This window comes from Syngnathoides biaculeatus, chromosome 2 (assembly GCF_019802595.1).
Source record: "Syngnathoides biaculeatus isolate LvHL_M chromosome 2, ASM1980259v1, whole genome shotgun sequence".
Classification (NCBI taxonomy): Eukaryota; Metazoa; Chordata; class Actinopteri; order Syngnathiformes; family Syngnathidae; genus Syngnathoides; species Syngnathoides biaculeatus.
The window spans coordinates 5192976-5205222 of NC_084641.1; the positions used below are offsets into that span (position 1 = coordinate 5192976).

General features: G+C 41.7%; 1 protein-coding gene across 3 annotated transcripts in view; it reads right to left on the bottom strand.

The window, feature by feature from the left end:
- Positions 1-12247, bottom strand: part of fmnl3 (formin-like 3) — a 40770-nt gene that overhangs the window by 19697 nt on the left and 8826 nt on the right. For all 3 annotated transcript variants that reach the window (XM_061828499.1, XM_061828481.1, XM_061828490.1), the window contains exons 2-5: positions 3192-3275; positions 3029-3109; positions 2864-2940; positions 134-217 (exon numbers count right to left, since the gene is read on the bottom strand). In XM_061828499.1, the coding sequence (XP_061684483.1) occupies positions 134-217; positions 2864-2940; positions 3029-3109; positions 3192-3275 (326 nt within the window). The remainder of the gene's footprint in view (positions 1-133; positions 218-2863; positions 2941-3028; positions 3110-3191; positions 3276-12247) is intronic.

A 12247-nucleotide genomic window follows, 5' to 3' on the forward strand; every position in this document is an offset into this window, starting at 1 on the left:
GCAATGCGCCCACAGGACATTTTTGATATCCAAGCAGCGTTTTAGGCCCAGGAGGACACAACGTGCTGCTACTCAGCAGCTGCTGGCCAGCCCGGTTCCTTATGACAAAAGTTCCGTGTGTAAAAATACTCACATGACAGCACATTGGGCAAAGGAGAGGTACTCCACCAAGACATCAAGACCTCTGTTCTCATCGTTGAGGAACTCCCTGACCCACCTATGACACAATATAAAATATAATATTATATAGATCATATAAGATGAATGACATTTTCATTCATTTTTTAGCACAGTGGTTAGAGGATTGGTTTGGTAAACCAGGGGTCGTGAGTTCGTTTCTCACTGGGGCCTCCACTCCCCAAGAGGGGTTGGGTCAGGAAGGGCATCCGGCGTAAAACCTGTGCCGAACAAACATGAGCGTTCATCAGAGATGACATGCGGTGGCGAGCCCTAACGGGACAAGCCGAAGGAAAATTTTAAGGGGGAAAAGAAGATGTTTTGAGTTACGAGCATGGTCAAGAGCAAATTCCAGTAACCTTGTCCCCGTCGTAGATATCAGTTGATGTGGGGATATATAGTCACAGCAATGTCTTCAGTGGCTTTGCTGCAAACGTATTGTCTTTGACTGACCATGGAGGGGGTCTCCCGTTCCCAAACAGGAAGACCTCAGCAAAGATGGAACGGAAAGCAAATCGGGGCAAGACCTCCGATTCCCACCCAATTGTATCCCATTATTATGGAAACTTGAAACAAAGGAATGGCCATTGCACAGAAAGGAGGGATACAGCTATGGGATGTGGGCTCAGTTCAGGATTTTCTTCTTTGAACACAAAGTACTGGGCTAAGAGAGTCCGAAAATAGACGCAAATGCTTCTCATCTGAATGATTGCTTGACATCGACAGGAAAGCGAGCAGGAGTGTCAGAGAGAAGCGAGGAAAAGGGAAAGGGAGGTGAGGGATGGAACAGAGGAAACCAACAAAGCAGTTTAGGTAAAGGGGGAAGAGAAGGGGATGTGGGGGGGGGGTGAAGCCAGCCATGATCATCGGTTTCCTGTCTGCAAACTCCCCCCTTCTTTGCCTCTGACCCCTTTCTTCTCACACCACCTCCCCTTCAACCCAGCCATGGTTAGCTCACATTTTTTGGGTCATGTCAGGAATAAGACTCAGACGGTCATAAAGAACATGAATCCATCCACACGCTCTCAGTTCTCCTGAAAATGATCCCACCTTATTCATCTTCTGGGAAATGCATTGAAAAGCGTTTTTTATTTTTTTGGTCAAACGCTGTGGAAAACCTCAAACACTCCTTTAGCTACTTGAACACTGGTAGCAATAGCACTGGATCTACAGCAAAAAAAACTAACAAAAAAAAAGCAGTATCCCACCAAATGGCACGGTTTTTCCCGAGAAGAGAACATTTATATGAAATACCGAGCAGTCTAAGACATTCGTTCATTTCCCCATTGACTTGTTTGGACTGCCATTAGTCCTTCCAGCCTCCTCCCATAAACAGCAAAAATGTTTTTTAAAGTAAGGAAACTAAAATATTGTACATTATAAAAACAGTTCTATCGCAATTAAATGAAATGTAAAGAATCAAACATTTTATGCATCATCAGATCTTTGCTGCTCTTTCTATGTGCCCACTTTGACCACTTTCGAAGCAGTACTACATCGTCATGGAGATACACAAACAAAAAACTACTATAAGTGACCCAATATCTATTATTTTGGGTGGGCGGATAAAGATTCCATGTGTGGGTATTGCTATAGTTTCTGTCTACATGTGCTGCTACAGCATTTGTGTTAAAAAATCCATTGCTCAAAGGGTTGCCATAACTGGACATTGTAAACCCATCAATGGCATTTTGCATTGTTTGTTGTCAATATGTTTAGCAGATTTAAGGCAAAACTGTACTTTCTTTGAAGCTTATTTGTTTTATGTTCAGTTTGACACTAAACTGGAACTAAGATCGGCAATAAACAGCTTCAAGCCTCTTTTTGAAGAATTTTCCTTTATTTGCTATACTGTTGCTTGTTGTGGAGTGAGTTGAGTTTAGTCCCACCTTCCACCTGCACACACCTAAAAATTTTGGTTTCACTTTAAACTATCCAGAAAATGGCTTGTATCTCAAAAATCTCACAACCTGTATCTCAAGGCATCGCTGTAGTGCTGGTATTTTTTTTAAACTCATTTCCTGAGTGTGTGTCTGCCCGACTTCGACTTCCGTTGCAGCGTCTCTCCGTCAAGCCATTCAAACAATTCTTCCACTGGCCCGTGGGACCGTCATGAATGTGCTCGATGAATTCCGTCCAGTAATGAGTTTAATTCCTGAATAGTCTTTGTCATGTCTACTGCAAACCTATACAAAAACACATCAGATAAATGGGGAGAGTACAAGTATACTGGTTTGTAAGCTTTCTCTTTCCAAGTGGCAAGTCACTCCGCCACATGATTTTGTGACGATGCAAATGTAGTAAAAAAGGTACAAAAAGTTGTGCTATAATTACATCACAATAGAGGATGTTTCCTCTAATAGGTTTAAAATGTGCAATGTGTGTGTGTTTTTCTATTTTCAAAGGTTCCATCTTCCTGTCCCTGTGGCATACACAACAAAGCTTCCTGTTGAGCACTAAAACATGCGGGAGTGGACGCGGTAACACAATGGCTACCATCTGGGCATTCTAAGACTCAGGCCTGTGAAGTGAAGCTGCGGCGCTTGGCAACTTGAAACAATGGGAGGGAGATCCAGGGACCAGAGAGCAAAGAAAGGACTATTCTTCACCAGGGGAAACAATAATAGGCTTTCCTTTAGTTGTACAGGGAGAGAAACAGATGTAGAACAGGAAAATGGACGCTTACCCGATGTGGTTTGTTCTCAACGATATCTCCAACTCCCTTAAGACTTTGGTAGACTCTTGGACCCTCCTACGGAACTTCTGGGAGACACAAAATAAGCGCAGTGTTTTATTTATGTCCGGTTTTAGGGAGCCGATCAGACGCTTTGTCGTGAAATCAGTTCCCAACCTTTCTGGTGACACCGGGGTCGAGGTAGCCTCGTATTTTCTGGATGTAAGTGTGCGGTGGATTCTTCACTTGGAACCTCTCCTGTGGGCCAAGCGAGATAAATGCACGTCATTTCATTTGTTCATTAAGTCGAATGACGTCACTTGAGTTCATCTGAATGTACTTGGTCGCAAATCAGGTCCCACTTCTTCTCGTTGTCATACTGCCTGAGGAGCCGGGCTTTGTCTGGTGGCAGGTTCATAGAGTTCTGAAAATATATACAGTGCACATTATATAAAAATGTCAGTGAGTTATTAAAGCCAGTTATCACAGCGTCTGGTACAATAAAGTAAGTTTAACTTTGATGACTGCGATTGGCCGACGGCCACTTCAGATTGTAGCCCACCTCTCGACCAGTCGGCTGGCAACACTAGTGAGGATAAGTGCTATGGAAATTAGTTGGATGGAACTGACGCAGCTTAGCGTCTTAAAAAGGATCCACATGTACCATGAAAAAGGATTGTCCCCTTCTTAAATGATTTATTTATTTTTTTTTTGCAGTTTCCCCACTCTAATGTTTAAGATCGAAATATCAGACAAAGATAACCCAAGTTTACCCGGTGATTTTATTTAATACGGTGAATGAATACATTAGGGTGATGAGCTTAAATATAAAAGTGGGGAAATTCCAAAAAAAAAAATTGAGAAAGAGGCAAATACTTTTTTTAAATGCCACTATACACGTAAACAATAACTTCGGGATATGAATAATTATCATTTGAGTCAGCACCTTCATGCTAGCCAATCACTAACAAACTTGACATGAATATCTGCACTTTATTGACTGAGAAATGAAGGGAAATGTCAAAAATCCCCATTTTACAACAGGTGATTTAATTCCCTTCATCCAGAACTGCAAAATGAAACCAATTTCAATGTCTCGATGTCATGAAACTTAGGTTGTTTATTTAACTCCTGCTTGTAAACAAACAAATTGTGCTAAAAATTGGTTTGTGCTCCATATTTCTATTTCAACTTTGGCTTAAGTTACCCAACATCTTCTTCTTCTTCTTTTCCTTTCGGCTTGTCCCGTTAGGGGTTGCCACAGCGTGTCATCTTTTGCCATCTTAGCCTATCTCCTGCATCTTCCTCTCTAACCCCAACTGCCTCATGTCTTCCCTCACCACATCCATAAACCTTCTCTTTGGTCTTCCTCTCGCCCTTTTGCCTGGCAGCTCCATCCTCAGCATCCTTCTACCAATATACTCACTCTCTCGCCTCTGAACATGTCCAAACCATCGAAGTCTGCTCTCTCGAATCTTGTCTCCAAAACATCCATCTTTGGCTGTCCCTCTAATGAGCTCATTTCTAATCCTATCCAACCTGGTCACTCCGAGCGAGAACCTCAACATATTCATTTCTGCCACCTCCAGTTCAGCTTCCTGTTGTTTCTTCAGTGCCACCGTCTCTAATCCGTACATCATGGCCGGCCTCTCCACTGTTTTGTAAACTTTGCCCTTCATCCTAGCAGACACTCTTCTGTCACATAACACACCAGACACCTTTCGCCAGCTGTTCCAACCTGCTTGGACCCGTTTCTTCACTTCCTTACCACACTCACCATTGCTCTGGATTGTTGACCCTAAATATTTGAAGTCGTCCACCCTCGCTATCTCTTCTCCCTGTAGTCTCACTCTTCCCCCTCCACTTTTCTCATTCACGCACATATATTCTGTTTTACTTCGGCTAATCTTCATTCCTCTTCTTTCCAGTGCATGTCTCCATCTTTCTAATTGTTCCTCTGCATGCTCCCTGCTTTCACTGCACATCACAATATCATCTGCGAACATCATGGTCCAAGGGGATTCCAGTCTAACCTCATCTGTCAGCCTATCCATTACCACTGCAAACAGGAAGGGGCTCAGAGCTGATCCCTGATGCAGTCTCACCTCCACCTTAAATTCCTCTGTCACACCTAAGGCACACCTCACCATTGTTCTGCTGCCATCATACATGTCCTGTACTATTTTAACATACTTCTCTGCCACACCAGACTTACGCATGCAGTACCACAGTTCCTCTCTTGGTACTCTGTCATAGGCAAAGTTACCCAACATATGATACAATATTATATTTAATAGGACTGGTTCCATCATTGTGTCCAATCATGTCATGAATGAACTAGTGTGTTACTCACTGGGTTAATTTTCTCAGTTATTATTCAATCTAAGCCCAGACTCGCCAATAAAGTCAGCTATGTGTGTTAATTTTACAATTCCTAATGGTTGAGTGGGTGTCAGAAACTTTATAGGCCTGTGCTACTAACGTCAGAGCCCAGTTTAAATTTGGGGGATTTTCATTATGATCTCACTTCCTGTATTTATGTTTGGCACCGTACCACAGGAGAGGGACCTCAGGTGCAGTGCGTGTCTCAATATTGAGGCCACGCTTGCCCTTTAACCATCGCGACCACAATCAGAACACAAGAGCTGTGTCATCTAATACTGCAGTTAAAAAAAAAAAAAAAGGCAGCACACATCCTGAGGCAACCGAGGCAAATTAAACTCAAACTGCTCTCATTTATTTTCGAATGATATTTTAGGACCAATGAAGTCCTCAAGTGGTAGTATGCAAAATGTGATGGGATTCCCTTAGAATAAACATGAAGGACTGTTTGCACCGGTAACCCCCATTTACACCCACATCAACGGTGCCCTCGTGAGCCTGTCTGACCACAAGCAACCTGTCAAAACGCAGCCTCAAGCCTGAAACCACGACTGATCTGTGAAGCCAACATAAATCACGTAGCCGGTCAATATGTATGTGGAAAAACACTTGTTCCCATGACAGTTACAGGAATATCACACAAGCGTTTTTAGCTGACTTTGCCACATTGGAGCCACGTTGCCTGCTGGTGAATCACGTTGTCTGCAGTGAGCCAAAAAACACACAAGTGCAGCGCTAGTGGTTCCACGTACACACACGGGCCACTTGCATAATCTAATGAGCTCAAAAACATGAACTGTACGCAAAATTCTGCCTCTACAGGTCAATTAATGCTTGGCTTTGGAGACATAAATTTCACAATATGTTTATTATTGTGGCTGTTATTTTTTTTTTTGTGGTTTAGTGTATCATACTAATTAGTGTTTCTAATATCTCCAAGGTTTATTAAGATGAAGAAGTGCACCAGTTACCATAAAACTGAACATTATTATCTTTGCAAAGACAATGATCACATTCATTAATCTTGGAAAACCTTGCATTTTTTGTTAAGCAATGACCGGCAACAGTCAAGCAGCTTGAAATTAAAATTTAAATGAACAATTTAAAAGGTTTAGATAAATATGTTTTTTTTTTTTTTTTTTTACACCTGGCAGTTCCATACTTATGTTTGTAATGTTTACAACTTTTCGCTGCAATTGAACAGTTTGACTTTCAATTTTTAAAAAACCGTGCTGTTGTAAAACTTTTGACCATTGTACAAAAATAAACAATTCAAGCTAACAACTGCTGGAAGCTATCAATGAAACAAATGTGCAGATGTTACACGTTAATAAATTGTGCTTAACAAAACCCACGCAAGAAAAAAAAAGAGAAGAGAGAAGCAACATGTATACCAGATGTCCAGAATTACATCAGGAATGTGTGCTGTTTATGGAACTAAATTTGATTACAACTTGCTTGTCTAGTCAAACCCCTCCAGCCCCCCCACCACACACCATTTTTTTTAGTTCTTCTGGGAAATATGCCACCTACGGCTATCTCACCATCTTGAAACCTTCATTAATATCAATCAGTACGTTCAACATGACATTCAACCCATTTAAAAAAAAAAAACAACAAACATCCTTCAGTTTTTGATACAATGTAAACAATACATGACAACTACCAATTGCACTTGTTGTTTGTTTGATGCCACGCAGATCACGTTACATGAGACTGATTGTGAGGTCAACAAAAAAACAAAACTGTATGAAAGCCAGATACAGTATCAGCCCTGGCATCGGTGCGGGTCTGGTGCCGAGAGGTTTGTCCCGTTTTCTTAGCCAGTCATACATACTAAAGCGCAGGGAAAGAATGAGAGTACTTATTTGACCCTGAATACGTGAAAAGCAAATAGAGCAGACACATAAGCAAGAATCCATTGTGCAATATAACATCTAATGTATTTTTACTGGGTTCAAAAAGATGGAAAAAAAATTGGAGTGTAAGAAGTAGTCACTGGGTGATACACGGGAGTCATAAAACACCACGTCAGTTGACACCTGAGGCGCCAACGTGTCAAGTTGAACAGCTAAAACGGGTGAAAAACTGTAACAAACAATAAAAAAAAGTAAGAACAAGAGGCCAAGAAGCACAGAGGTATTTCCTTCAAGACCGGAACAAGGTAATTTGAGCCCAGTAAGTGAATTTAGTGCACTTCATTTCGCTTTTTCCAGCACTGATACAATCTTGCACTTCCTGTGTTTATAAGAAGTTAAAAAAGAAGCAAGGGAGCAAGCCGAGGCATGTTATTTATTGCTCGGCCCATTTTAGGGGTAAAATACTACAGAAATGTGAAAAATGTTTGGCTACCCACGTATTCTCCTCCAACGAGGCTCTTCTGCTTTTGACTTCACTCCAATCAATGCGAAGCTTTGTTTTGATTTGGTGTCGTGCCATTCCCATCCTTTGACATTTGACACTTTTTTTTTCTCCTTATAAAAAATGGCTGACAATAGTTGGTTGTCAGGGTCACAGTTTGCCCCCTGGTAGTGTTCAGCGCAAAATGCAGTACAAGTACAATACACAACTTGATGAACTGGTTCCATGACCGACAGTATCTCTTTTCATCACTGCGGCCGCTGAACTACTTGGGGGACACAATCACAGACACTTCTGTTTTTCTGTCGTTTTATTTGGCTATGTATGTGGAGATAACAAATATCTATAATGTGATCAAAAAGTGCATACAAAGCATCCATTGATCCATCCATCCGTACACATCTTAGCTGCTAGTCACTAACCAATTACAGGCCACATGCACTCAAATCCATGGACACTATTCATCCATCCATTTTCTTAGCCGCTTATCCTCACAAGGGTTGCGGGAATGCTGGAGCCTATCCCAGCTGTCAACTGGAAGGAAGCGGTGTACTCCCTGAACTGTTTGTCAGCCAATTGCAGAGCCTGCATAAAAAGCATCTACATCTAAAAAAGAGAACTGCTATATTTTCACTTATTCAATGTAACCATGTCGTCCACTGGCTGTTAATAAATTTGAATTGCTGTGATGCCTCGAAATACAAATTCAATTGGTTGCAAGACCACGCTCCTAACACAGAAGATCCATCTCAAATCATCTTTCCTCATTGAAATAAATGGAAATGCATTTAATCCGTTCCAGACACCCAAAACCAACAACAGAAAAAATTGCAATGCACAGCTGCCAACCTATAAAAATTCACACCCGCAACAAATTGTTCAATTTTGTCTCTATTTCCAGAATTTCAAAATTTTGTCATACAATATTTTCACAGTCCTAATTATAATTATTAATAAATTATGGCTTAGGTCAGCAATGCCGCTGCAATCCCTACAAATAAGGCGAAATATCGGGGTGGAAATACTGGAGCACAAATGGTAACTTAATGTGGCAAGTCCAGTGGCCCTGAAGTGGACGGCGGCCTAATCCGATCTGATTTACAACCTTGCCTGAAACGACTTTATGACCTTCAACTCCCCTTGGAGAATTGGAGGGAGACAACAGGAAAAGAGGGATTGATGTTTTCCTACAAAATCTTTCTCTGCTTTACATATGCCAAACTCAACCCTGCTCGCTCCTAAAAGTTGATCCTGCAGAAGGTTAAAATGCCAGAAAGATGTTTACAACAAAATCAATCTTTCTTTTCAGCAGTCATGACATGAACAAAAATAGTCAGCTAAATACCAGAACATCTACCTCAGCCCCCCCTTAAAACTTCCAATGTATTTTCCATCCAACCTACCAAACCGCACAGACAAATTGTGCCAGCTGAATTGCTCAGATTGTGTACAAATAGTTGAGACTCTGGATGGCCTATTCACCAAATGTGAAATGAAACAACCAAGTAAATATTTTCTAGTCTGCCGATTTCTGAAAGTGTGGGAGAATATTATTAAATCATCCAGTGGCGGATTGATTCATGCAAGTGTGATTCATTTCCAGTCTGGAGGTGGAGGGGCAGCTTCAGATACGCAAGAGTCCGGTAGCACCACCGACAGACAAAATTTGTTGCTTGTCACATTTTTTAAGAAAAAAACCCCCGAATCAGCTGCTTGTTTCGTGGCGTGCCCCCGCTGCGCTCCCAATTGCCATTGTTATGAAAGCCAAACTGCATTTACATGAGACAAAACTGCCTCCCAAAAAACAACTGACATCAACAAGTGTAACAAGTGGAAAATGAGTGTGCAGCAATTCTTTGTCCATTGTGTATTTTGATGGAGGAATGTCAAAAACCTTTTATGAGGACACCTGTGAATTGTTTTAAACTGTATATGTACTTCAAACCTGGAGTAAAAATAGACCCTTTATTCAATTATGTCCGCTTCCTTAATGGCTCTTAATATAATTTTACAGTGTGCTTCTGCTGCTTTATCTCAGTTGGAAACACACACACAAAAAAAGTCTTTCCTTTTTCTCACAGACTAGACGTGGTTGTCATCAGCTCGGAGGGAAAAGAGTGGGCGGCTGGACCGTCCGCAACAGAGCAGCTCAGATGCAGACCCAGATGGCCCGCTTTACGCCCTTAACAAATCCCAGCGTCTGCTCATTTGGGCGGTGCCCCGGGAAGAAGGCTCGACCGAAAGATGGACCAAGGACCCCGGCTGAAGACAACCATACGTCAGCTCGGTTCACCTCTCTATTACAAAGGTGTGGTCATTTTTCAATTGTAATGGTTACAAACAGCGAAGAGCTATTTACAGCAAAAGGGTTTCTTCTTGTAAAGCCAATTCATGATAAACATGACCAATGTTGCTTTGCAGTTAAAACGTGTTCAATTGTACTCAGCCTAAATCTGAAATTGCCATCCATTTTCCATTCCAAAAATGACTAAAGGTTTAATGCAAAGGGATTCCACCCCACGCGTGAACTGCTGCCTGGCCCAGCTGACTTTGGATGACAGTTGGAGTACAACCTGGACTGGCTGTCAGTCAATGGCAGGGCACATATTGACAACTAACTAAGACTTACACACTGTTCACACCTATCAGGAATTTAGAATCTTCAATTCTGGCTTAACTGACCTCACTTTGTGCAAGTGGAAAAGAAAAAGTTCTTCTCCAAGGATACAATGGTTCTGAATGCATCAGTAGGCTAAATAAAAAACAGGAAACTGAGTAACAAAGTACTTCTGATTGATTATCGATTAAAAAGTGTGTCTTAACACACTGTCCCTAGAACACAAAGGTCTCCAACTCAAATGACCTTGGGGCCGCTTGAGGCAGTCTGGCTAAGGGTGGCCTGCAATCTCGGCGCACGTGCAAGTGTGCGCAAATTCAATTGGAAATTATAAAAACAAATCAAATCTTCTCAAACGTAATTTTTTTTTAACACAAAGTAAGAACGCTGGTGTGAACAGCTAGTGTGCAAAAGTACTAGTAAACCTCTCTATGCCAATGCTGTAGTTTTCATTCATTGAAAAATGTTCCTCTATTTGCATCAGTACCAATCGATGCCACACCCCCAAAAACCAGATACCCCACGCTAATTAGTCGGTTCGTCTGCTCCGCACCCAACACCGTAAAAGTGATATTCATATAAAATTTGAGGGCCGCACTAACATTAAACTTTCATATTAAAGTGGGGGCCACAAAATACCGTCCACCACTTTGAGACCCCTGCTATAAAGCAAGTACAATATTCCTATGTCTGTGAGGAAGACGATAAAAAGCTGCAGCCAACAAGGACGCAAAGAAAACAGAATGAATATGAGGCCTAATAACTGTTGCATATTTTAGGCTATTAAAATGAGGAAAAATAGTGGTAGGCTATGCCAGGGTTGCCTGGTCGTAACTCAGATGGAGTGTATCTTGGGAAAATGAAAGTTAGAAAAATGAAATGAACATAAATAGTCTCCTACGCCTACAAAATCCCATCAACCCAGCCCTGAGATGACAAACTGCATGGTTTTAGAAACAATGGGGGACCCGAGCGATGACGTCAACCGTTCTGGTGAGCCGTAGGAATGACACACATATGACACACTTGTGACCTGGCCCAACATCTAATACACTCAACTGGCTGGCTTTTTATTAATGAATCTTTCAGACATTGTTTGGCTTATTTTCTCTTTCCTACTTTTGGCGAAACAATAGGAGGAGACGGGGTCAGCGTGGCAGCTGTTGTCGTCACACCGCTGCCGAGATTTCCTGAACAAGTCAGGAAATCAAAAACTGTCCTTCGTGATTCATCTCAGGTTTCTTTCAAAGCTGTAATAATGACACTGTAATACGACCAACGTCTGTCTTTGCACATCCACCAAAACAATCTGCAAATACATCGTGGGTGTTTTTCCAGCTCTGAGGTTAAGAGCTGAGAGTGTGAGAAAACACTGCCCCCCTTTCTCTGACCAGACATCCGATCAGGTTGTCGCTCTGTGGACTGGTAATCTGAACTAGGTGGTCACAACAAAGCCAGAATCTTACACAAAGATACCAGAAGACTGGAACCGAACAAAGCCGATGTGCCTGAGAGTTTCTGCGCCTCTTGATGCTTGTTTGCAAACAAACACTGGGATACGAGTACTCGATTAAAAGCCCATTAACGTATTAACGCAAGGGTAACTCATTTTTGTTGGTATGGTTTCCCTCAAAGGGCCTTTATGACTATGAAACCGTATGGTTCATCATATTATGAAATATACTACACAACAAATGGCTACTTTTAAAATTCAATTTTGGAATGTCCAACAGGGTAAGTGAGGGACAACCAGAAAAAAAGTCAGGCTCCAGCAGGAATTTAAACTTTTCCAACCGCGCTATCAAAGCAGAACAAGAGGAGGGAATTTTTGTACCGCACTCAAGGAGGTCCGTGATTATTTGCATGCATCTGATTTCTATCGCGCTGATTCTCATTAGAGTAGCGAGTGTGCTTGAGAATTTTTTGGTTTTTAAAACCAACATTCCCAACATGCAGAATGTGCAAACATGACATGGCTGTTCCAGCAGAAAGCACACAGAGTGAAAGGATTTTTTTTAAATTTCAAAAACAGATTA